At 37.6% G+C, this 27889-nt stretch overlaps 1 protein-coding gene across 1 annotated transcript in view; it reads left to right on the top strand.

Annotated features, from left to right (window-relative positions):
• Nucleotides 1–27889, top strand: part of pde1cb (phosphodiesterase 1C, calmodulin-dependent b) — a 148023-nt gene that overhangs the window by 100430 nt on the left and 19704 nt on the right. Inside the window, exons 5-11 of the mRNA XM_055152069.1 lie at nt 93–275; nt 2435–2501; nt 3305–3421; nt 4049–4189; nt 11419–11519; nt 13121–13249; nt 16035–16136. Coding sequence (XP_055008044.1) covers nt 93–275; nt 2435–2501; nt 3305–3421; nt 4049–4189; nt 11419–11519; nt 13121–13249; nt 16035–16136 — 840 coding nt within the window. The remainder of the gene's footprint in view (nt 1–92; nt 276–2434; nt 2502–3304; nt 3422–4048; nt 4190–11418; nt 11520–13120; nt 13250–16034; nt 16137–27889) is intronic.

Below are 27889 nucleotides of genomic sequence, written 5' to 3'. Positions count from 1 at the left end.
ATGAGAGAAATCCTGTGTAATCCATCTTAATCTCAATGTCTATGTTTTTGCGTCTTGGCTGATCTAACCTGTGTATTTGTCGTTGTTTGCAGGCGTTTGGTGGACACAGAGGATGAGCTCAGTGATATCCAGTCAGAGTCAGTCCCTTCGGAGGTGCGGGACTGGCTTGCTTCCACCTTCACACGACAGATGGGGCTGATGCTGAGAAGAAATGAGGAAAAACCCAGATTCCGAAGCATCGTCCACGCTGTACAGGCCGGCATCTTCGTGGAGAGGTAGAGTAAACAGCGATAGGGCTCATCACAGCAGACTACACTACAGACAAATCCAGATGTTCAATTATTTAAACAGACCACCAGCCTTTTCTCTGCTCTGATGTTTGAGATCAGAAGGGCTGTCTGAACCAGTGAGGCCACAGATTTATAAATCAAAGACAATAGACAATAGAGCAAAAGAGTACTACAACTACTCCTGGATCGAAAGGGATAGTGATACAAACAGAAATTATTAATTAAAAGCAACAGGCTAAACTGGAATTTTTATCATCAGAGAAATACAAAATTGCTGAATCACTTAAATATAGAAATACTGTATTTTTCGGACTATAAGTCGCTCTGGGGTATATGTTGCACCAGCCAAAAAATGCATAATGAAGAAGAAAAAAACATATATAAGTTGCACCAGACTATAAGTCGCACTTCTGGGGGGAAATTTGTTTTATAAAATCAAAGACCAAGAACAGACATTTCATTTTTAAAGGCAAGTTCTAGTAATAACAATAGAATAGAGAACAACAGGCTGCATCAGTGTATGGTATGTTAATGTAACATGAACAGTTATAGTATATAGATAACTATAGCATAAACAACAGAAATAGGTGTACCAAACTCTTAGTCTCACTCCAAATCACTAAATCCATTGAATTCTTCATCCTCGGTGTCACTTCTGAGCAACTCCGCAGCCTCCGGATGTAAATGGACTGACACTTCCTCTTCTGTGTAGCTGTCGTCAGACTCAGCATCAGTTCCACTTAGAATTATTCCGGATTATTTCTGAATCCCAACAGGATGTTTTCAGTTGCCATTGAAGTCCAGGCTTTGGCGATCCATCCAGTGACTTCCTGGAAAGTTGTATGGTGCACCCTCCTGGTGTCACAAGTTTCTCGCTCATTCTAAACTTTCTTTCTGCTGCGTGATTACCGTTTTTGGCTGCATATTTCACTACTTGCAGCAGGACAGTGGCTCTTTCTGCAAGAGACATACGCAGTAGGGTGTGCAGTGACAGCGTTACATGGTGGTACAGGAGTAAAAGGAGTAGCAGATACTGGCACACAAGCCTAGAGTGCCCTCTCGTGGCTATCAGTGTGAAAATTTTAATATATAAGTCACACCGAAGTATAAGTCGCAAGACCACCCAAACCATGAAAAAAAGTGTCACTTATAGTCTGAAAAATACAATACTATAGCTGTATACTCACTGGTCGTAAACTATTACTGTAGCCATAGTTACCCTGACTCATGTAGGTGAGGCTGTTAATCTGCAGCATTGGCCCTTCTGACTACCACTAATCACCACACACAGCACGTTCATACTAGGCAGGGTGAGAGAAATGTCTTGCTTAAGAACCCAACGGTAATAGGCAGCGGTCTCTCTCAGCGGTCATCCAGATTTGAATTTGAATCATTTGTATTGCTGACAGTTTATTCACAATGAAACGCCATCAGTAGCCTCTCACTCCCAACACAAAACATGCATTCAATTCAGTGTCAGACATGTAAGCTATAATCTGTCTTAATCGGTTCTGACACAGGGTCGTATTCTGAGATTTACAATGAAAAAGATTAGGATATAGTGGGAAAAAAGGGTCTAAATATGTTATACACTATCAATGGAGAGGTTCTGGGGGGAAAAAAAAAATCTAAAGTAAATTTGAAAAGGAATAAAGTGAAATTTTAAAGAGCCCTCTGCTCTATCAAAACGCTGTAGTTGGTCATATAGAAAATCAATTGTTGTCATACCACTACATTTTAAAACCAAAAAAAAAAAAAAAGATTAATTCTGACTGAATCTTCAATGCAATTTTTATCACAATATTTTATCTCTGACCTAGACATTTTTCATTCAGGAAAGCTCCAGTTTATGTTCTCTAGTATATTTATGTGAATGAGTATCTAGTTTTGATACTGATTTTGGTTTGAATTAGTATGAGTATATTATTGTTTATCCCAATATGAAATCCAAGCTCAACATTTTCATTCATGCTTCCTCAAACCAATGGTAGTTTAGCTTCTCCCACTGAGGTTATAGAGTCAGTTTACACTACTATTTCTTCAAATATTTTCTTTTTGAGAGAATCCAGATGTACAGTATTGATTGTTTGGCCCATTTCAGGTCATGACCTCTTTGTATTTGATGTTTTATCTTTTCTCAACAGAATGTACAGACGGACCTCCAACATGGTGGGCCTTAGCTACCCCCCAACCGTGATATCTGTGCTAAAGGTACTCGCACACACATACACACACACACACACACACACACACACCTGTAAGACATCCACTGGTCATTTTAATAGGTACTCTTCAAATGTTTAAATCCATATATCTAATCGACAAATCACATGGCATTTACAGACGTGTTGAAGCTGAGATATTTGAAGTTTAGGCTGTGGTGGAGAGATTTTAAAATAAACTCTTTTAGGTTTAAGTACAGTTATATTGATATCTGCTGATCTAGTAAAGAAGCGGCAATCTCAGCAATCTCTTAAAAGGAAGATAAATGTACGTGTATCAGTGCTCTTAAATAGAATTTATTTCAATAAAAAACAGATAGTGTGCTGCCATCCAGTTTCCATAGAGATGTTATTTCTTTGCCTAATCTCCCACAGTATGGCATTAAACTATCTACGTGTAAAAAAGCCACTGTTGCCCACTCCCATTTTCTTTACTTACTTTCTTTATTTTATTTTATTCTTTACAATGCAAATTCCTGTAATTTAATAAATACAGGACAGATAAGTTGAGTGGCTTTCTGTGGAACAGGCAAAGCTGTGAGATCTCCATGGAGTTTGCATTAACATAATAATAATAATGATAATAATAATAATAATAATAATGACATGATAAAAATGATACAGTTCCATTCTTGACTTCATCATTTCATTTTGTTGCTTTGGATGATACCAGAGTGTGGGTATGGGAGGGAAGAAAACTAAAATATTACAAAATAAATGCATAACCATGAAATAAATGATCTATTCTTTCTTTTCAAAATGGTTGTCACATTTTGAACCTTTTCCCCTCAGAATGTCGACAAATGGTCATTTGACGTGTTTGCCCTAAATGAAGCCAGCGGGGAGCACGCACTCAAATTTATATTCTACGAACTGCTCACAAGATATGATCTCATCAGCCGCTTCAAGGTGAGGATAAGAAACAACAAGCACAGGTCTGGGCCTTTTGAAAGTGCCATTCCATGTAGCCGGAGGGCTTTTGTAGTGCCTAAGGACACATTTAAGAACAAAGAAATGACAAGAATAAGGTATTATAACTCTACAACTGTTGTTCAAGTTTTAGATTGTTTGTTAAAGTACAATAATACAAAAATATTAAACTAAATATGTTAAAGATAAATATTTTAAGTGCATGTGGTCTATTATTTTCAACCACCGAATTGCTATATAGGCTCTTGGTCAACTGGTTTGATAACTCCCTATCTACAGGATCCTCATGAAACAGATAATAGAGATTATTGAAACAGTTACTGGTTGTTTTATTACTTAAATCTTGCCTGTTCAATTCCAGCTAGACAGGGCATACTGTTGTTGTATCCTTGGGCAAGACACTACACCCACCTTGCATAAGTATGAATGTGGTCTGTAAATGAGTGAATGGTGGTTGAAAACAACATTAGTGCAGATTGAATGCCACGAAAAGGCATCCTTTAGTGTCCAAAAGTATTTCTCCACTGTGAGACAAGTAACGGTTTGTCTTATCTTATCTCATCTCATCTTATCTGTTTTTCAATTTTTTCTTCTCCCCTTCCATAGATCCCAATCTCTGCAGTAGTGTCCTTCGTTGAGGCATTGGAGGTCGGCTACAGTAAACACAAAAACCCATACCACAACCTGATGCACGCGGCCGATGTAACGCAGACTGTGCACTACCTGCTGCTCAAGACGGGCATGGTGGTAAGTACAGCTAAGTACCCTTTCATATTTTTCAGTACATGTAATTATGTGTTTTTTGTACTTGAACAATGCTTTTTGGTACCAACTCAATAAAAAAAAGAATAAAATCTTCATAGATTCCACTCTGAGTAACACTACATAATAACTTTCTATATGGTAAGTCCATGAGCCACCAGGCCAGTTATTCTCAAAAGAAATACAAAATGTCACGACCAGTTTTCTCCATAATTCCTTTTTTCATTATTAGTACTACTTTAAACTGTGTGCCATGTCTCTATGAAGATTACTTACTTACTTCTTTTCTTGAAACATAGCATTAAACTAATCTAGCTCCATGGAGACAGCAGGTAACAAGAAACCAATTTACAGGTCAGGTCTGTGGTGATGCGAGCCCACTATATGCAAGATTTTCAAGGCGATAAAAACGCTTGTGCTTGAATAAATGCCACCAAGATAAGTTTTATGCCATACACTGTAACATTCCAAGGCAATTCAATAACATCTCCACTAACCTCATACTAGAAAAACTCCACAGTGCAACTTTAATCTTTTTTCCTGTATACCGTAGTACCAGTCGTGGTGGTAAGTACCAACAAAGAAGTATTTTATCACTAAAAGCCTGTGATGAGAGGGAGGCATTTTGTCAACATGCTTTTCTGAAACGTCTTCGTCAGAGTCCCTAATTGCAGCTTTGTTCAACATGCAGCTCCTCCAAAAATAACCCTTTTTATCACGAGAAACCTAACTGCCATTCCCTTCACATGGAGGAAGATACAGAGATGTGATGACAATTACCCATGAATCTTAATTACACAGTTCGACTCTCAGAACTATTCCTGGAAATCTCTCAGCACTTTAGTCATCATCATTGCTACTTTGTTTTTGTCAATATTTCACATAGCTTTTAAACCTCATTTCCTTTATCTTCTGACCTGTAATGTTGTTAAAAATCTTGTAAGAATAAGTTTTAACCATTTAACTGTGTTTGTTAAGCTTTCTCTCCGCGGTTTAGTCATCATCATTGCTACTTTGTTTGTGTCATTATTTTACATGGATTTTCAATTCTGTCCCCTGAGCCATGATGTTTAAAGGGCCCATATTATGCTTTTTTTCTTATCTATGTTATAATGTTGTTTCCTCAACAAAATCATTAATTCACACATGTTAAAACACATGTTAAACACACAGATCCTGCATATTTAGTTTCGTTCTTCTCAAACAGAAAACACTCCTTGTGATGTCATGTGGTAATACTGAAGTTCTCCACTGTGTTTTCAAAATCTATACACACTCACCAGAATCATTGGGATCATTTTTAACCCTGGAATTTCCAATCTGTACTAAGCAAAAGGTAAAAGTTATCTGTTAACTTGAAAACGACTGCTGTGTGAATGAAACAAAACACAACTCCAGGTATGTTTTTGATGAGGTAATGACATTATAACATGGAATAAATCTCACAAAGTCAATTCTGTGTGATATAGAACCTTTAAAAAATAAAAACTCATAAGAACTATTTTAAAACCGATTTAAATATGCTAGTTAAACCTGTTGGTATGCCACTAATGAGCATGATACGGTACAAGAAGCCTCAAAAACTTTGTGCATCCTAATTACAATTTATCAAACGGATGCAGGGAAGTGTAACCAAGATGTTTTTAATAACTCATTATATAACGACGAGACTGGAAATATTTATGTAAAGTATCGCTGTAGTCCAGACTGTGTAGAGATGAAATGATTCATGGACCCAGGTGCAAAATTACTCTTTGTTACTTTTGAAACTTAAAGGTTGTATGGACGATTTTTTTTGTTTCAAATTGTCAATGATAGCATTATAGAGGTGCAGTAGCCTTGTAATTTTGATGACCAAAAACAAGAGAATAAAAATTAATCAACTCTGGACGTGGTGGGGCTAGTTAAACATTTGCCAATAGATAACGACACTCCTCGTTATCTGTTAGCTGATAGGCTGTCAATCAATCTCCCTACGTTTGTAGCGTAACTGACTTGCCTGCGCGCTGCCGGTACGTGGTTTACGTACGCCTGTCACGCAGTCCACAGACACAAGACGCACAGACGCTGTTTACTCCACCAACGCAACAGTTCTTAGCGGCTTTTTTTGACCTATATCTTCCTCGCAGTTCGCACAAAGTTTGTTGCAATGGCAGACAAGAATCCAGGAGCAGTTAGCCGCAAAAGAATGTCAGTTTTTGAGGTCGCTGAAAGAAGAAGACAAGGGGAAAAGCAGCGAAACCAAACTAAGGTGATTCTTGAAGATTCATTCCAGCGATGGCGCAACTGAAGCAGACGAAGGGTCTAAAGACTGACGCACTGGTCGCCAAATTACTCCTGGACAGGAAACTTCTGCTTATTATGAAAACGTACTTTATTTCCAAGAGTTAGACAAACGTTTTTCAGGACACGAATGTGATATCCTCTGTCTGAAAACGTAATTTTCAAGGCAAAGAAAGAGTCCGCTTGCTGCTGCGTGTTGTAGCTAGTTCATTCGCACGGAATCTCCGCGCACTCTTCTCTGCTCCCCTTTCCTGCTCCTCTCCCCGCTGCCCGTTCCGCTCTTCCCCCTGCTCCTCACTTCTCCGGGCACGGAATCTCCGCGCACCGCTCCCTCTCCTCTCTCTCTCTCTCTCCTCTCTCCCTGCTCCCTGCTCCGCTCTTCCCCCTGCTCCTCACTTCTTGTCCGCGAACGAAATGTCCGCACACCCGCTCCCCCCGCTCCTCACTTCTCCACCTTGCCTAACCAACACTGTAGTTAGTTGTTTACAAGTCATGTGCAGCACCGGCTGTAAACAAACCTGTTTCTGGCGTAAGGAGGAGGCGGGAGGAGGCGTTTCTACGTAGGGAGCTGTGGGGGGGGGGGTGGTTTCACGCATGCGCAACATTTGAAAAAGGACAAACAGTCGCTGGATTTCTCGTTCCTTGGAAAATCCTCTATACAACCTTTAAATTTAAAATGTATAATTCCCTATCAGACATATCAAAATGTGCTTTCAGTAATTAGTTCATTATTTTTCCTTCCGCTGTCAAATTCATTATCGTGACCAGACTGTCACGGCAGGGCAACAAATCAACACTGTCTTATTCATACCATTAGTGATAGAGGGAATTAACCCATCAAGCTCCACGTTGTCTAATGGAATGATTTCTGCAAAAATCTATACAGACATTCTGTAGCACAAGCATTTAGACCTTCCAACAAGAAGGTCACGGGTTAAATTCCTAGATTTAGAGATGGGTCCATAGGTGCTGCACTGCGGTGTCCCACTGCTCCTTCTGCTAGACATTGAAGGATGGATCTAAAGCAAAGGACAAACATATGGAGACAATAAAGTGTACGCCAAATAAAGTGTATGCAGATCACACTCCCTGTAGGTGGACAATATTGACAAAAATGTATATATACAGTATATTGTTTTATTTTTTATTGTTTTGCATTATCTCTTGAATTATAGTTTAACAATGCATCAGAAATGTGGTAAAATGTGTTTGTAATTATCTGGGATGAGGTTCAAGTATCACAAAATACATAAACAGACCATGCAATTAACCAGAAAAGTGAAGAAATATCACTTTACACTTTTTAGATTACACTATTTTAGTTTGTTTCTCTTTTTTTTCTGTTTTAACTATAGAAATTATAATCAGTATTCTAATTTTGCATGTCCTTAAAATAACATTCACTCCCTAATTTTTCTTGATGACATTGGTAAGGTGATAATGATAGCTCTATAGACACATACAGTGACTACTTCCTCAGAGATGTAGCACATTATACAGCGGAGTCCTGTGAGAGTACTGCATCAACCTCCTCTCTGCTCCACACTCCATTAAATCAACCATCAACCAGTCATTCACAACAGGAGCAGAGACAGGGCAACCCCATCATCTATGTCGCCCCAAGGTCATAAAAGTCTTATACATCATGGCACAGTATATAATATTGTTGTTTTATTTATTTTTAGCTGCAACTCTATATTTGCCAAGTGCAGGAGGCAGACCATGTTCAAGAGATCATATAGGATCAGATGATATAGTTGTTGTTTGTCCTCTGATCGGAACGGTTGTGGATTGATTGCTAAAATAACATTGCGTATTACCATTGTTTTTTAGCAAGACATTTACTTACTTGATCTGTCTGAATGTGTGAGTTTGACAGTGTATGGTCAGCAGTGGATGAAAAATGTCACTGCAATTGATGCAAAAATTATCTACTAGTAGAATAAAATGAACATAATAATTACAAAATTGTTTGAAACAACTCACATAAGATCTAATTATTGGACTGATTACAATATTGACTAAGCTAGTAGATTACTGAATTACTTCAAATTATCCATTAGAAAAATGACTGATTTTGTATTAGTTGCCTTTTGATCAAATAACATCAAGTTATATCTGAACTTAATGCTGAGTGATATCAAAAATGTATATATCATTTTCCCCTGGAAAACTCTGTCCTCTCTCTCTCTTTTGTCTGTCTCTGTCTTTGTCTTTGTCTTTGTCTTTTCTCTGTCTCTGTCTCTGTCTCTGTCTCCCTCACTTTTCCTCTAATGATGTCCACCCACCCCCCATTGTTGATTAGTCACCAATATCGAGCAAGCCTAATCCATCTGTGCCTGTGGTGGTGTGCAGCGCTGAGGGAATACAGGTGTTTCTGCACAAATGGCTTTTCAAAGCCAAAGACTTCTATGACACAGGCTCAGAAGGTTGAGTGGGAGGTCCAATCTCCACAAGAGCCCAGCCAATGTTCTTTTTCATATCAAGGCTTCCCAAAACATCAGCTGTGCTGCTAGAAAAGGGCTACGTTTGTCTTGAATGACCTTGTATTTGAGCACACACCAAATATATCTAACATTTGTTCACTTTTAGAGGTGACACAGAAAGTACACTGGCACTACAATGTATTTTATCATATAATTAGTTTACTAATTCCATTGTGGATGTTTTGAGTGTTTGAGTTTTGGGGATTGCCTGGAAGAATCCAACCTAGACATGGTAAGAAACATGCAAACTCCACACAGAAAAGCCCGGGCAGTCCTTCTTGCTGTGAGGCAAGAGTGTGAGCCACTCAGGCACTGTGCCACCATTTTGTCCTCTTGCTGGAGGAATGCCAGTAACACACAAATGATCGTACTGCATTGCTACAATCAGTGCATTCATCCACAAACTCAACTTTTAATGGTTAATTGGATCCCATTTCCAATTTGTTTAGTTGTGTCTTTGGGCAAGGCACTTCACCCACCATTCTTGTGTAGGAATGTGATGTGTGCGTGAATGATTGGAGTGACTGAAGTGCCTACTTGTGTAGATTAGCAGCCACTCTTCTATTAATCTACCCCAGGGCAGCTATGGCACAAGTATCTTACAACTAATACATTTTGAATGAATATTGCAAATTATTGTACAAATTGTTTCTATAAGTGTCAAGTGTTCTATAGCCTTTGTATAGGCACTCTGAATCTTGTCAGTATGATATTTTAGGAGGAAAAACACAACCTTGATATGTACACAGTGACTGAAGCTTATGTCGCCTAGCTAAAAAAAGTCCCCAAACTATTTTCACTGCTGTGACATTTCCACTTTGAAGTTTTAAAAGTAGAACATGTGCTAAAATTAGAAAGGTCTTTTATTATATTTGCAAACAGAGTGATTGAGGCGGACAGCTGAGTGGAGCGAGGAGGTTTTAAAGTGGCGGTTTTTAAATGTGACTCTGGATTGGTGCTGTCGTATACTTCCTCTGACCTTTTCTCCATCTCCTCCTCTCCATTTGTTATGGCCTGACGTTAATATATTCTAGTGCCAGTAGCTCTTTCTGTGTTCACCAATGTCCCTTTGCTTTCAACTGTGACAGACCACCCATACTATATCTTTCTTTCCATTCACTAACTTTTCTTCTTCTTCATCAATTTCACATTTGTGTTTTCCTACTTCCTGTCATTTTACCTTTTAAAAATAAAAAATTCTAGATATATAAAATCAAAAGTCCTAGATGTATTTGTTTGTATTAATACACTTACAGTTTTACACTTATTCTACCAATTAATTCAGTCTCTGGCTTCTGCAAAATAACTGCTAACAGTTTTGGTCACCTTGGTGAATGTAGAGCCCTCTGCATCTGTCAGCAGTACACTTAAAACTTTGCCAAGCAGTAATTTTTGCTTGATGCCCTTTTTGACACAATCATCCAAACAGACGACAAACAAGAGAAGTAGTAATGAAGAGAAGTAGTAATGATAGTGGAAGTGGAGGCAGGTATTGTTGGCTGTATTGTTATTTTAATGTCTTTCTTATTATGTGCACTTTGAATGACTTTGGGCATCAATTGTGAACTACAAATAAACATGCCCTATCAAGTAGTAGCAGCAGTAGGAAGAATAGTAAGAGTATTGTAGTACTGGTAGCAGTTATGGTAGTTCTTTGTTCAGATTCACAACATTGATAAGTTTCATACGGTGGCCGGCAAGTACAAAACACTTTTACATTTCACAATACACTTTAACAAGTTTGAAATCAAAATTACATTTAAATCTTGAAAACAAATTTACGTTTCGTAAAAGACATTTGCAAATGAGCAAACAAATTTACAAAACACGAAACATTTGTACAAGCATCGAGACAAATCTACTTGTGGCAAAAACATAAATACAAACCGTCGAAACACATAGACCTTTTTATCACAATGGGCAGAAGTGCGGCGCTGTAGGGTGAATGTCACTTCCAGTTATTGCTTTTCTATGGCAAAATATCTGTGGAAATGTCTGCCGTATTTCCACCAACTTCTTAAAGGCGAACAACGACGAGCTTTAAAGAACTACGTCATTCGTCATTTCCACTTTTTAGGACATTCTCTTTCCGTCAAGATCTTTCTTGTTCATTTGTTTCGAGGGTTTGTATTTTGTGTTTTTACCACATGTAAATTTGTCTCGGCGCTTGTACAAATGTTTCGTATTTTGTAAATTTGTTTGATCATTTGCAAATGTGTTTTATGAAATTTAGAATTTGTTTTCAAGATGTAAATGTGTGTTTTAAATGTAATTTTGTTTTCAAACTTGTTAATGTGTGTTGTGAAATGTAAAAGTGTTTTGCACTTGCCAGCCACCGTAGTTTCAATCTATATCTTTATTTTTTTTTCTTTTACCTATTATAGTTTTATTACATTAATTTTGCAGGTTGTTTTTGATTATACCTCTGATCTCTCTCTCCTCCAGCACTGGTTGACCGAACTGGAGATTTTCGCCATGATTTTCGCGGCGGCTGTGCACGATTACGAGCACACTGGGACCACTAACAACTTCCACATCCAGACAAGGTAATGGAGGGTCCGATCAAAAATGCATGGCACTGCCGCAGATCGATGTGTTCATTTGGAGCAGTGCGTTTCTCCATCGACAGACAGGCTACACAGTGAGCTAATGGTACAGTGTAAAAGTATGTGTGCTCAAATTAACTGCAGGCCATATCTCTGTAGTCAACATCACAGAGTTAAAAAGGCATTGATTCTTTAGAAACAACACTCCCAATGCTCCCTGACAACAGTGTTATCATCTAATGGAGACTGAAGTTATGATCAAGGCTGCAGTTAAACTACTGAACAGCACATGAGAAAGCAACACTGTGTAAAAGTGAAATAATATTTATAGTTAAAGACACACTACGCAACTTTTCTGGAGGAGAGTCTGCTATACCTGGTTGTCTCCATGGTTACTGATTTGTCTAGAATGCTCCAAAGTATTGCATTCATCTCTATTTTACATTTATTTTTAATTATAGGTATTTTTAGCGAAGAAAAAAAAATATTTAAAAACATGCATTTTGTGAGCAAGCTAGTCTCTCCTAATATGACCTGTACACTGGCGTGGTGATGCCCAATGTTTCCATAGTGACAGACGTGTTAAATGCCATACAATGGAACATGCAGACAAACATCTCCCTGGAGACATGCAGGTGGCAGTTCCTCCTCCAGAAACATATTGCATACACTTGTCCCCTAATATTGGATAGGACTTGCTATATTCTGCAATAATGTCAGATATTTCATACTTCATTCTGTGATGTTTTAACTGAAAACAAAATACATATAGTGCCTCACGTCATGACCTAAAGCCACCATTTTTCAAAGGAATCAAAACTAACTGTGCCTTTTCTCATAAAGTTTAGCTTGTAATGTTTATGGCCTCAGAACACAATAAAGTTTGCACTGTTGGTTATGGGAGTTGAAGTCAGTATTACCCCAAGCACTGAGTTTATAACTTGTAATCCATCAGTTGAATGTGTACATTAAGGATCATATCTTATTTATGTGGGAGAAATAATTAATCTTCACTGCTGCCCCACAGCAACAAATGCACATTTTTACTCTATGTCTGTCTAAGACAGATCACACCTCAGTTACAGCAATAAAAATATGGTGTATTCAGCCCAGATTCTGAGATTCCAGGAATAAATTTACCATCTTCCAGCTGACTTTTTGAAAAATTCAGATATAACTGTGGTATGTTTCTAGTCGAAAAAATCTGTGAAATATTTGATCAAGTTGGCAGTTGATAAAGTTTCAGAAGCATATCTGAAATAAAATCAGGTCTTGCAGTGTTTAGTCTCCACACAGCCCCCAGCAAGCTTTCAGAAAGAAATTTGTTTGATTTAATTATATTTTTTGTTTGTCTGTGGGGAAAATAAATAGGAAATTCAGTTTTGAAACCTTGAAGTGAGTGGTCTCTCTTGAGCTCCATAACTATAAGTTCTGAAATGATTAGACATTCTGGGGCAATAACTGACAATAAATACTCTTATTTATTATTAACTGATTGCACTCACTTTACCAATGTACTGCAACTGACTCCTAATCCAGTCATTTGTCCTTGATGCTTAAATACAGTCATATTTTTAAACTAAATGTGTGTTTTTCATTAGGTCAGACACAGCCATCTTGTACAATGACCGCTCAGTGTTGGAGAGCCATCACGTGAGTGCCGCCTATCGCCTCCTACAGGACGACGATGAGATGAACATCCTGTACAACCTCTCCAAGGACGACTGGAGGTCAGACACTGTATTGACACACAGGTCAACCATGACAAATGGGATATTTATATCAGAGGAGACCACTGTCATATAAAGGAGACATTCAAGACATTCCTAAAATCTTATAAACAACTGCTACTTTAGACTATTTATGCTTTTATCTTCCTCAATACTTTTATACTCTCTCTATAAACAAGTCTCGTGGTTTTTGACATGTTTTTACACTAGATGACCTTCCTGTCAGAGCCTGTATCTTTCTATGTTGATGTGCAATGTGAGTTAAGTCTCCAGGAAGGTTATATATGTGCTGGGGTAAGGTTTGAACAAGTTACCCTAAGGTTGGTTTGGTGAATAATTAATACACTGCACCACTGTTAACCCTGTCAGGATATAATGACATAGAGGTGTCAAATTAGACCACTGCTCTTCTGTAGAAGGTACAAGGTGTAGATTGTTAGTTCCACCAACTTTGAGCTTTAGGAGGATTTAACCCATAGCTACTTGCAAATCAGTCAATTGTAGGTACAGTTTATAATAGCCAAAACAAGCATTCCATCCTTAAAGGTGCACTGCGTAGCTTTTAGAGTGAAGGGTCCATCACCATGAAGATGTTGTTGTTTTGCTTGGAATTTTTCCCAGCATGATATTAAATGTACCTATGGAGAAAAGCACCAAGCCAATTCACAGGCCCAGTTTGTGGATGGGTGGACAGGTATAGTTTTATTGTTAATAACAAAACAATCAAAAAACACACACACCTATAATTAAAGGGACAGTCTGGAATTTTGGAAATAGGACCTCATTGGACATAGGACCAATTTTAGTAAAGTAAAGTAAAGTAAAGTAAAGTAAAGTAAAGTAAAGTAAAACTAACCTTGCATTTGAAGGATTTATGTCTGAGCAGCAGCGAGTTGTACTTCCTGATAAAAAGCTTGGCAGCGGTGGACTGATATCACCTAGCACCTATCTTACCGGCAAAGTAAAATTCAGTTGCTGCTGAGAAAATAGTCTTTCAACATGTGACGATTCATGTGTGAGTTAGTTTTATTTCAGACATTATTCTATAACACAGACATTTACATCGACTGTCTAGTGTAATAATAGTTTTGCTTCGGGTGCTTTGTGGAGTTGGTAAGAGTGTTTTTAGTGGCATTGACATGCACTAGCCCAGCACCAGTGGCCTCTGAACATACAAGGACTGGATGGAATATTTTAAAAAGTGTCTTCACACATCTCCAACACTCTGGCTCACTAGGAAATTAAGTCCTATGTCCAAATTCCAGATTGTCCCTTTAAACAACATCAAGTTTAATGCCATACTGTGGTGCATTTCAGGGAAACCAATTTGCCTAGCGTATCTCCATGGACAAAACCAGGTGATGGGCTCTTATCAGAAAAGTTACATAGTGCACCTTTAAGTTTCTGTGGATGAGTTTTTCCTTGTATGTTAGTTTAAAATTCAGGGAGAACTCGGAAGAGCATCTTTAAACAGTTGAGGAACAATATCTGATTTGTTTTTCTGAAATGTCAAATTAAATTGTGAAACAGTATATAAGTCATATCAATGTCACTGTACACACTGACAGGACAGATGGACAAATGGTGATCTGCCCTTTAGATAATGTTGAAAAGCCAATGAACATACATCTACCCATATCTACTCTGCCATTTTCAACTTGTGTGACATTATATAGGAATGGTAGCTTCATTTTTTCATGTGTTACTGGACAGTGTTACCCTTTATATGAATGATATACTGTACATTCTGTAGGTCATTGCACTAGCGACACTCAGACCATATCAAGTACCATGGGGTATTGCGGTGATATATGCCCAGATAAATGAATGAAAGTGTATATAAAGGGTTCTATATTATGGAAAATGTACACTTTAGAGCTTTAAACCATGTTATAATACTGTTACCTCATCAAAACAAACCTGGAGTTGCGTTCTGCGGTGAGGAAACAACATTATAACATAGATCAGACCCTTTAAAGCAGACAGAAGACAGCAGTGTCATAAGGTGCAATGGCTGAACTTTGGATGTGTCAAAGCTCATGTTATAAATATCACTCAAAATGCAGTTGTAGAAACGTAAACTGTAGGCATCGAATCGTCTGAGTGTGACAGCTGATATTATCCTGCACATGTTGCGAGTACGGAGGAAGTGGAAAAATTTAAGAAAAAAACTCTTTATTTATATAACACTTTACTTTACACAGTGGTTGTTAACTTAGGGATCTGAGCATGTTCAAATACAATTATAATTACAGGCCACATCTATCATTTGAACGCATGTTATTATGAGTAATCGTGATTCTAAGACGGTAAATTTACAGGAAAGTCTGAAGGTTTTTCTAGCAAGTTGCAGATTTTTTTCATTTGTACCAAAATGATTACACAGGCTGCCGAATCCAATGTGTATCACTGATTATGAAAATAAAACTGAAAAACAAACAAAAAAAAGAAGTACAGAGCAATGAGCATATGCCGGTGAAGGTAAAAATTATGGTTGATTGGCAATATGGTGTCTTGAAAATAAGTGATTGCTCAGACGTGCACAATCGCTCCAAATACAACTTCGAGAGGGTAAATGAGAAGGGGAAGCAACTATAACTCTCTATAGCTCTGAAATGTTGCTTTTGCATTATAGATCTGCAAAATGTACTCTTTAGTGTGCCAGTTATCAGCTATCATACTGTGTATCATGCCAAATCGAAGCAGTTGCCCTTAACCATTGTCTCTTTCTCTCTTCGTCTCTCTTTCTTCCCTATTTCACGCTCTCCCTCTTCTCTTTCCACAGAGAGCTGAGAGCCTTAGTGGTGGAGATGGTGCTGGCTACAGACATGTCCTGTCACTTCCAACAAGTCAAAGCCATGAAGAACTTCCTGCAGCAGCCCGAAGGGTACGTCCAATTTCTCTCCCTCCCCCCTCTCCTCCATCACCCCCTCACTCTTCTCACCTCTGCAATTTACATGTCCATTAACTCGCTAACAACACGGCCAGTTTACTTGGCACATGCTGTTTACAACCTAATTAACCGTGCCCTGAAGCGTATCGAAAAATGTAGAATCCGACGCAGTATTTCGAAAACAATAAACAAGTAATAATTGAGCAGTGATTTTCAAACATGTCAGAACAAGTACAGGTCCAGAAAATGACTGATTACACAGGACTGACAAGACTAACCAATAGGAGTATGTTTTATTCTTATATGTGTCCTATATGAGATTTAAGCCGTGTTAGAATGTTGTTACCTCATCAAAAACAGACCTGGAGTTGTGTTTTGTTTTATTCACACACACATTTAAGTATTCTTTTATCATTAGACTGTCTAAATCACAAGGTGGGGTGTTTTCTCCAGTGAGAGAAGAACTCAGCCTAAATATGCAGGGTTTGTATGTTAAACGTGTGAATGAAAGAAAAATCAACTCCAAGTATGTTTTTGATGAACAACATTATAACATACAATAGACCAGAAAATAGTGTAATATGGTTATTTTCTTGATTTTTCAGATTCAGAAAACTGTATTGATCCCATAGGGCAGTTCATTTGCAGCATTCTCAGAGCAGTTCTCTCTTCTCACATGCACACAAACACACACAGTGCATCAGTCCTTTACAGACCACAAGTGGAACTCAATGACAATATACATGGTACAGTGCAAAACATTCAGAAAACTGTACCCTTAGAATTAAGAAATGTAATTGCAGGGGGCACAAAATAATTTGAGAACCGGTTAGTCTTTCATACCGGAGCATAAAACCAACACCCTGAAGGCATCATGATAAAGTCAGGAGCCAGAGGATGGATTTTGGCTAGTTCATTTATCTATTTGTAAAATTAATACATTTATGCTAGTCAATTTCAAAAGAAGTAAATTATTTTTATTTTAATGTAGGACATCAATTGAAAACCAGAAATTTCTCTGAGTATTTTCTGTCATTGCAAAATGAAGTGAAATTATTAACTCCAAGAAATGATTACAGTAAGTTTAGTTTTACCATTGCAACACATACATTTAACCAAAAGCTTTCTGGTTGGAGTTACTTTTACTTTTGGGAGATAGAAACAACCCCCTAAGTTTCTGTGCTGCTACTACTACTCAAAGAAACTTTGGGTCACTCCTTCACCTCAGCTCCTGCAATTTTTATGTTCATTAACTTGTGCCTCACGCTGTTTACAATCCAATTAACCCAGCCCCGAAGCGTGTCGAGAGACGTATGAGACTGCCCTGCTTTATAAAGTGTGGATTGTGCAAAGGAAGGTGTCATTCACATTAAAAATATCATTGAAGCAGTCCCAATAGCAGCGGTGTTCATGTATTTTACAGAGAGGTGTTACTATGGAACTCAGAGGCATAAACAGTGAAAGGTTTATAGTCGGTGAAGACTTATGGTCTGCCAACACTAAATTTGGCAGCCAGTGATATATTTGCTTTAGCAGGCAAAAATCCTGCCAGAGCTCCACACACCACTGTACCAAGCAAAATGCCCACTTGTCTAACTGCGAGAAACAGATTTACAAGGTGATGCTTACATTTTTCAACCTCTATAATCTCTTTACCTTTGTTAGTCATTTCATTTATGCATTCAAATCATGTATTTAGTCAGTAGTTCTCAATAATTAAAATATACTTTAAAATATACATGGAAGTAGAGAATTTAAAAAAAATTAAACCTGAAAAATTTATGAAGGACTAAACAATGGGTCTATTTGGTTTCAGTGTCCTATTTTATGGAAAGTTTTGAGGATTTTTCGGCACCAAGTCTAAATCAGGTCTAAATCTGAGTGTAGTGTAGTGATGAGATATAGGCCAGAGAGAACCAATTTTCATCATGTTTACTGTCTTTAGTTAAATAAGTGTAATTTTAAGTAGCGGTAGTTGAAATACCACAGATTGCAGTATCTCTATCTGACATATTGTTCACTGTAATTTCTCATTTAATGTAACTTCCACTACATTATCTTATTTTCACTTGTATCCTTGGTGCACTGGCCTTTCCTATGGCCAGACCTTTTCTATACTGTGTTTCTAGGATGTAAACAAATGGAGTTAGTGGCACCATTAGTGGAGGCCCTGGAGGCGGAAAATGGTAAAATATACGTTCTATTATTGGACTGGCTGCTCCCTTCACAGCGGGACTCTCCAAATGCCCTGGTCAAACACAAGGACATTATAGCTAACCATGCATTCATTAAATCCATTTGGTTCATAAAAGAAAACATGATTTAGTTGATTTGAATAGTGGCTACAATAGTAATAGTTTACCAGCACTGAATGTGAAGTGATTGAACAAAGCACAAAACTATAGTATGACTTTGAGTGTACGGAAACGCGTTGTATAAGACTAATGCATTATTATTTAATATTGGCCCATATAAACTTCAAAGATGTTAGAACTTAGCTTTGATGGCTTTCTTGCACTCTGAAAACCTCTTCTGTTTTCTAACGCAAGTAAACTGATTCGTAACAGTTTTATAACATGGGCTTGAACTTTATAGTGTTCAGGATTTTATAAAAAGCTTTATTTTCATTTTAAGTTGTGCATATCAAAACTATATATTGCAAAGTCATGTACTCAAGCTCCATAAAAGTCCAATAATCTCTGCAAACAGGCATTCACATTTGCATCTGTGCTTTGTGGGGTGCGGCTCGTGGCGTGATGTGGTTCATATATTTTATCTGATCTTTTCCCTGCTGGCTCTTAGGAGGAGATCTGACAAAACCTAATAGAGCGTGACTGACTCTGACCAGTGGCAGCAGGAGTGGACAGAGGCTGATTGCATGGGGAGGTTTTCCACTGTGATAAGAGAGAGATCTGAACTAACAATAAAACTTTGTTCTGCTAAACTTTAATTTTGTTCAGAAACTTTTAATTCTTCCTTTGTCTTTCCACATTAAAGGTAGAAAAACTGGAACTTTGCAAATGTTCCACAGTATGGCATTAAACCTATCTACCTCTGTGGAGACAAGCAGGTGATGCCGTCAGGTCAAGTTACTCGTCAGATCAGTATCAGCAGTCCCACTCACAGTCTTTATTTCGTTCAAGGTGTTTTTGAGCTATAAAAGTATGAGTAGTGAAATAAATACTAGATAGATCCATGGGGACAAGCAAGTGGAGGGCCTTCAAGCAAAAAGGTTACACAGTGTACCGTTTTTTACTTTTTGTTATTAGATTATATTGTGATGAGTGAGCTTCTGTGTCCAAATAATTTCCCTTGTGGATCAGTAAAGTTTGTCTAAGTGTAAGTTTAAGTTTAAAAGACCTATTTTACTCTATTTTCTGATCCATGTTATAATGTTGTTTCCTCATCAAAAACATAGCTAGAGGTTTGTTATGTTTCATTCACGCATGCACCTTTAGGCTGAGTTCTTCTCTCACAAAACACTCATGTGGAAATGCAGGGAGTGCTCCGCTGTGTTTTTAAACTCCATACACCTCCGCTAGAATCATTTGGATCACTGCAGCCCTCTACATGCTGATCTCCACTGAACAAAAGCTAAAAGTAGTTGTTAAAACTACCACTTCATGACATAACAAGGTGGAAGAGAGCATTTTGAGCTTTAGTCATGTAGAGAGACTAATAATAATAAAGAATTACTCAAAAGTGTGCATGATATACAACACAACTATAGGTGTGTTTTGATGAATTGATTATAACTAGGGGTGTCAAATTATCGCGTTAATTGCGATTAATTAATTACAGTCATATTTAGCGCGTTATGTTTTTAATCGCGTTAATCTCATTTTTAATCTGTAACTTTACTGTTTCTGTATGTGAGTTTCTTTATTATAAAATCTGTTTTTATGTGTTGCTGGGACAACAACACACACACACAAAAACACATTTATACATTTTTTTATTTTGGTAATTCCACTCATTGCCGGAAACTCACACAAAACGCGCGCAGTAAGAGCGATGAAACGTCATGTTAACGTTGGCGGCGTCAGTCGCACAATGGACGAGGTGGAAGAGCCAGTAGAACAGAGGCAGCAGTGCACAGGTAAAAACACATTCGTGTCTTGGAAATTATATAAATTATATATTATATAAAAATAACAAATATAATATCGCCTACAACTTAAATGTCACTGGTGAAAACAACCTGCATAGACTCATGATGTCTGCACTACTGTCATATAGTGACCTGCCACATGAGGGAACACGCACACAAACACAAACACACACAAACACAAACACACGCAAACACAAACACACACCTTCATCATCGTCATCAACCTGAGAACGCGCGGACCACGTTTCTTTCCGTAGTTACTGCATGGACACCGACGTGCTCCCGTGAGCCGCGTGTGGATCGTGTTTTCTCGCGTGCGCTGCGTAAACCGCGCTTCCTCCTGTGAGCCTCTAAACCAGAACTAACACCAAGACTAAAACCAGAACTAAAACCAGAACTAAAACCAGGTCTAAACCAGGACTAAACCAGGGCTAAACCAGAACTAACACCAGGACTAAAACCAGGATTAATCCATTCCAGGACTAAACTAAGACTAAAGTAGGACTAAAGTAGGTCTAAACCAGGTCTAAACCAGGACTAAAACCAGTGATCTCATATATAAAGCATTTCTCTATCAATAATATTTTTAATATGGTTAAGGAAAGACTGGACTTTTTATTGTCTTTAAGTAGACAAAAGTTATTATGTTCAGATTTCCTCGTCTTTGCTACTTTACAACAAACAGTTTCTTATTCATGGAGACTTGGGCTCAACAGACAATTTGGAGAGATTTGTTAAACAATAAATGACTTTATAAAGTCACTTTTTTTGTTCTATATCAGTCTTTTGATCTGCCACAATAATGTAATAATGAATTTAAATGAAAATACCTCAAATTGAAGCTTTTCTCAGCAATTTTTAGATGAGATTAAAATGAGATTAATTAGATTAATTAATTACAGATCATAATTAATTAATCTCTCAATTTTTTTAATCGCATGACAGCACTAATTATAACATGGCTTAAAGTTCACAAGAGTCCATTTTGAGTCAGACTGTTAAGATATCTGAAAGGAAAACTAAAGGAATCTAAAATAGATGCGCTTTGTCACTGCTGTATTCATTAATGTCTATTTTGGCCATATGTATAAATTCTGTTGCAACTGTATTTTTTTTGCAACTAAGAAATAGTTGCAAACTCTGTATATTTAGGCTGAGTTCTTCTCTCAAACAGAAAACAGTTTATTCCACCTTGTGATGTCCTGTGGTAAAACAGGAAGTGCTCCACTGTGGTTGTAAACTCTAAACACCTTCACTAGAATCATTTGGATGATTTCAGGCCTGGAATTGCCCATTTCTACTGAACTAAAGAAAAATGGTGACCGTTAACTTGAAAACTACTGCTTCATGACATCAGAAGGTGGATCAGAGTAGTTTGATTAATTGGAGAATTTTGTTCTTCATTACTAAGACCACAATTTTAGCCCAAGTCTATTATGGCTAATAATATCTTCACAATTGCAAGACAGAGGCAAACAGATTTCTACTCTTCAAACTCTGAACCCATAACACTTTGTCAATAAGTTTACTGCTGTCACTTTTGATTTGGGGTTAGCTTAAAATTAACTGCAAAGTCGTCAATTTGACCGTAATAAGTCGAGACAAACACTGCATCGTAAAATTAAATTCAGTTTCAACACTTACTTAGCCCTGTTAGCATTTAAATGGAGACCCAATGAAATGGCCTAATAATTTGTACATGCAGCTGTCGAAGTTTATAGCACTAAGATACTGGTACTTAGCATAATAAGTAGTAAAACAATGTCGCAATTAAATCTGATTTGCTCAGCACTTTGTAATAAAAAACAGAAGAGACTTTTCCAGCTACTGAAAGTGGAGTAATTTGGTGTTAAATCAGAAACTATATGGGGGTATTAAGAGTTATTTCCATGCGTTAGTCATTTGGGCTGCACAGTGACTGATAGAGCTGGAGTTTTCAAATGAACTGGAATGAGCCATCAATCTGGAGATGATGACAGGAGAATTCAGAGCTGAAAGGAGGAACGTGGTGACCTCAAAGGGGGGTCCTCTATAATGTACAGTGCAGCAGGAGCGGAGGGGGAGCTGAACAGCTAAAGGCGATGGAGGAAATACTAGGAGTGTGTTGACAGGATTGTTAAAAGATTCTGTATGACTCAAAATGGACTCTTGCAAGCTTTACATCATGTTATAATGCTGTTACCTCCTCAAAAACATATTGGGGTTGTGCTTTGTTTCATTCACACACGTTTAAGTAATCCTTTATTATTAGTCTGCTACACTTAATGATGTCATGAAGTGGTAGTTTTCAAGTTAATGGCTACATTTTACCTTTTGTTTAGTAGGTCTGGAATTATCCAAATGATTCTAGTGAAGATGTATGGGGGTTCAAAACGCAGTGGAGCACTTCCTGTATTACCACATGATGTCACAAAGTGGATCAGAGTATTTCACAGAAGTTTGAAAGAAGAACTCAGCCTAAATGTGCAGGATTTGTGTGTTAAACAAGTGTGAATGAAAAAAAACACAACTCCTGGTATGTTTGTGTTGAGGAAACAACATTATAAATAGATCAGAAAATAGCATTATATGGGCTCCTTAACGTACCCATCTGCATGATCCACTGCATGATTTTTATTTTAAGATTAAATTAGCATTAATCTGATTAAATGGAGATAGATCTATACAGACATTGATAAATATGTGCCAAAATAGCTGTAAAATATAAATAAATGTTGAAAATTTCCCATTTCTCGCCCATTTGTCTCGATTTGGTCTCGATGGACCGTAGTCTTGTCTCGGTCTCAACCTTTACAAGTCTCAGCCTTGTCTCGGTCCCGACCCTTAGAGGTCTTGGTCTTGTCTTGGTCTCTGCCCCCTGCGGTCTTGGATTGGTCTTAGTCTCGATTACTGCGGTCTTGACTTCCACACTAGTACAGGGGTGTCCAACCTAACCAATTTTTATTGACCCTCGGGCTTTCTACTGAATTGGCCAAAATGATCATATGCATCCATTTTAACAGCAAGTTTGAGTCATTCTGTCACTATAACCTCAATAACATCAGTCTCAATATTAAAGGTGGCTCTCTGCAAAATAAAGTATGTTTAAAAATACAAAGGATTAAATTACAGGTATTTTATTGGTCAGAAATCCCTTGAAATACATGCATTTATACTGTGAGCTGGCGTGCCTCTGTCTACTTGCTTGTCTCTATGGAAATTTAATGCCATACTACATAACATTCTTTGGCAAGGCAATAACATGTCCTTACAGACAAGCAGACAGTGAATCCTGCACCAGAAAAGTGAAGGGTCTGCTATCTTTTAAATTACCCAGGCACAAATTAGTTTTTAGTGACTGACTCAGAATATCTATGTCTAATATAGCCAAGATTTGCAAGTTTTATAAAGTCAAAAAATGTGCCTTCTTTGACTCCATCTTATTGGAATTTTTTTTCCACCCAGTGAGGGAAGGGTGGAACAATTTGGCCAAAGGCTTACCTCTCCCTAATACTTTTCATTTTTTTTATCCTGCAGACTCACAAACTTGCATGGACAAAAACGCAACTGCTGTTAACAATAACATTTAATATATACAGTATCTTTATACCCTGGATTATAATGTTGTTTCCTCACCAAAAACCTACCCGAAGTTGTGTTTTGGTTTATTCATGTTTAAACACACATCCTGCATATTTAGGCTGAGTTCTTCTCTCAAATAGAAAACACTATGTTCCACCTTGTGATGTCATGTCGTAATACAGGAAGCTCCACTTTCACTAGAATCATTTGGATGATTTCAGCCCTGGAATTCCTAATCTCTACTGAACTAAAAGTAAAATGCAACAGTTCACTCGAAACTACCACTACACGACATCACAAGATGGTACAGAGCATTTAAAGCTTTGGAAATGTAGACAAATTAATAAAAAACTCAAACATGTGTAAATGAAACAAAACACAACTTCGGGTAGGTTTTTGATAAGGTAACAAAATTATAACATGACTTAAAGCTCACAAGAGTCAACTTTGGACAATATAGCACCTTTAATATTTATGTTTTTTGTGCGTATGCTAAGTTGATTCTGCTTCTTTTTATTTATGCTGATTTATGTAACATTATACTTTTATATCCATCTCACATGAATGAATATACTCACAAATGGGGGTGAAATATTGCAGAGTTGTGTGGAGCTGGGAGCTGAATGGACTTTAATGTATTGTAATTCAAGCCAAATGCAGTGGTGCTTAGAGGGCTCTTTAACACAGCCGGTCATAAACAGGCCATAAGGAAACATGAGCTCACCTCTCTTTAACCTTGTAGTGCATTTCTTATGGGGCTTCGTGTGCATGCTTTTACAACAGCTCCCTATAGTAACAGCATATTCATCATATTTAACAACCTGTGATGCATTGTGTGTTTTATATTACTTCATTTGATTTACAGGTGTAGCTAGAGAGCTATTTTCAACATTCATACAAGACCAAAGTACTGTTTTTGACTCTTTAAAAATAAGAAAAATATTTGAAAATCAGTAGGTAAAAGTGAAACCTAAATATGCCATGTTTGATTTCCCAGTGGGATGCATCTATTGTCAAAGCTGATCTTTTCAAGTCTTTTGAACCATGTCACTTTTGTTTCTGGTTCTGATATTGTCATATTTTAGTTATGGGATTGGGACATTATAATTGTGTGGTTGCTGAATGTCCTAACAGTGGAAAACGAGCTTCGGAAGTTTGCGAACTCCATAAATGCAAAAGGGAATCTGATCTGTGTGACTGCAAACCTCTGTTCAAAATGTTTCCCTTCACAATGGAATTGAAAAATAGTGAAAGGCGAAGGTGATGGGCAGTATTGATACACAGGAAGAATGAAAAAGGGAACCTTTGGCTGCCTAAGCAATCATCCCAAGTTTGCAGGAAACATTTTGTATGTGGAGCGCCATCAAAGCGGGATCCTGTTTGTTAAGCAAGAGGTACAGAAGACAAACAGGCTGAGCTCGCACTTTCTTGTTTGACTGACTTTACAGCAACATTACATCTTGGTCGCTTTGCAGTGGAAGGTGTTTCTTGGCAAACAGCTAGTGCCTTTCACTTTGGCTTTGACTTTTTAAATTCATAACCAAGGTTGAGCGAGGGATTGGGATTTTGTTTTGATGGCGCTCCACATAAAAAATTTTTGCTGCAAACTCAGGATGATTTCTTAAGCAGCCAAAGGTTTCTTTTTCATCCTTCCTGTGTATCAATACTGCCCATCACCTTCGTCTTTCACTATTTTTCAGTTCCGTTGTGATGGGAAACAGTTTGAATGGAGGTTTGCAGTCACCCAGACCTGATTCCCTTTTGCAGTTATGGAGTTCGCAAACTTCCGAAGCTCGTTTTCCGCTGTTAGGACGTCCTACAACCACACAATTACGATGTCCGAATCCTGTAACAAAAATTTGACAACATCAGAACCAAAAACAAAAGCGATATGGTTTAAAAGACTTGAAAAGATCGGCTTTGACAATAAACGCATCCCACTGGAAAATCAAACATGGCGGTTTGATGTTCACTTTTTCGGAGGACCCTTCCCAGTATGCATTGCGCAATGACCGGAAGTCCAAAATTCAGGATGCATGTATTACTACCAAAATAATTGCACAAAAAGAAGTGCATAATAATTTGGGACAATGTTATGACAAATGACAAATTACAATTAAATTTGCAGTTTGGTTTTAAAAATCAGGATTCAGTTCACAGTGCACATTTTAACACATCCAGCCGCATTCATTTTTGAGAGAAGATAGAAACTGATAAATGAATACGAGACTCACATTCATTTTAGAACATGTCTCAAAAAACTGACTCAAAAGGGTAGAATAGGACACTAAATACTAGATTTAGCCAATGTGGATCTGAATGGTGTCACTTTCAAAGATAACATGCTGTGTAAAAATTATATTCATAGTGAGCGATGTGAAAAGTTTAAATTTCAGGTTTTCAGTAACATTTCAAGTTTAAAGTTCCACTGAAAGTGTAAGAAGCACCATCTGCTATTTGTGTATATACTGCAGAATAAGGTATACACTATAGACTAGATTGAGCTATTTGCATTGAAATGAAGGATAATAGTTAAAAATACAGAGTGACAGATGTGAAAAGTAATCGCAATCATGGTGCAATCAATCCAAACAAAAATGTTGAAGGCTTGAAAACTTTTGGGAGAGAGACAAAAATATAAAAGCAACTAGATGCCCAGTGATGTCATGTGGTTATACAGCAAGTGCTCCACTGTGTTTTTAAGCTCCATACACCTTCACCAGAATCGCCTGGATAATTTCAGCCCTAGAACTGCCTTCTGAATTAAATAATAAAAGGTAGAGCCTGACTTAAAAACTACCATTTCATAACATCACAAGGTGGAACAGAGCATTTTGAGCTTTGGAGATGTAGACAGACTAATAATAAAGGATTACTTAAACATATGTGAATAAAATAAAACACATCTCCGGCATGTTTTTGATGACTTAAAGCTCACAAGAGTTAAATTAATTTTCTGCAATATAAGTTTTGGGATTGAATACATATATCGAGTAGGGATGGGCATGATTAATCGATAATTGATCATTAAGAATTTCATCGATTACGTTAATTTTAATCGACAAACCAAATGCAGTTTGCTGTGCGTAGCGTGACCAAACAGGGGTCCGTACATGTGTCTCTCTGCACTCAGAAGGAGCGAGCAAACACAAACATTCGGTCAGTCTGCAGCGTGCCGAAGCACAAATGCGTATTTAACGATGATTTGTACAAGAAATTCCAAGCTTTCAGTTACGTTCGGGACAAGTGGGAGTCCATGTGCACAGTGTATAAAGCAGCACATATGTTTCGGTGTCCAGTGGGAAAAAGTTTTGCCAGGTGAGAGTCGCGCAAGGTCGATGACGAGTCCCCCTGTACGGTGTCCTGGTTTTGACAAACGCAAATATGGTCACACTAACCTGTATTCCACTGAGTCATGTCTTTTAATCTGACAGAAGTTGACCGCATCAGCGACATAAGAGCTGTAGTTTTATCTTCAAATTAGCGATGCGGTTTTAAGTTTTGTTTCTGTGAGAGTTGCGCAAAACTGAATTAAACACATTATAATGTCAAACGGATTGATGTGGCTCTAGAGTCGTTACGGTTTATATGTCGTAAAGTTGAATTTATTTATGCACATTAGTAGTGCAGATAGTAATAATAATGATGATCATTTTAATATAAAAACGTTAATGATTAATCGATAATCGATCGTTAATTCTTCCGACGATCGATTAAGAAAATTTCATTGAATGCCCATCCCTAATATCGAGAATACATATTCAGAATAAAAATGAAAACAATACTGTGTTCTGGTACAGTTACCCTTTAATTTGGTGGTATACAGTTACTTTTCTAATGTCTAATGTACAAAATACATTTTAATGCAGGTATTCTGTGACTGAATACATTTTCAAGTATTCTTCTCATCACTAGATAGAGGACATTTAAAACATCCTATAAAGTCTCTATGCTGCTGCACAATCAGTGAGGCTTCTCTCTGAGTGCAAGTCTGTACTCTACTGTATCTCAATCAGAGCAGCACATACCATGATTCAGCATTTCACTTCGTCTGGCACAAGTCCCTGGCTCACCC

The sequence above is a fragment of the Boleophthalmus pectinirostris genome, unplaced genomic scaffold, assembly GCF_026225935.1.
Source record: "Boleophthalmus pectinirostris isolate CB_2022bp ecotype Guang Dong unplaced genomic scaffold, ASM2622593v1 HiC_scaffold_16, whole genome shotgun sequence".
NCBI classification, from domain to species: Eukaryota; Metazoa; Chordata; class Actinopteri; order Gobiiformes; family Gobiidae; genus Boleophthalmus; species Boleophthalmus pectinirostris.
This window is presented reverse-complemented; position numbering and strand designations above follow the sequence as displayed.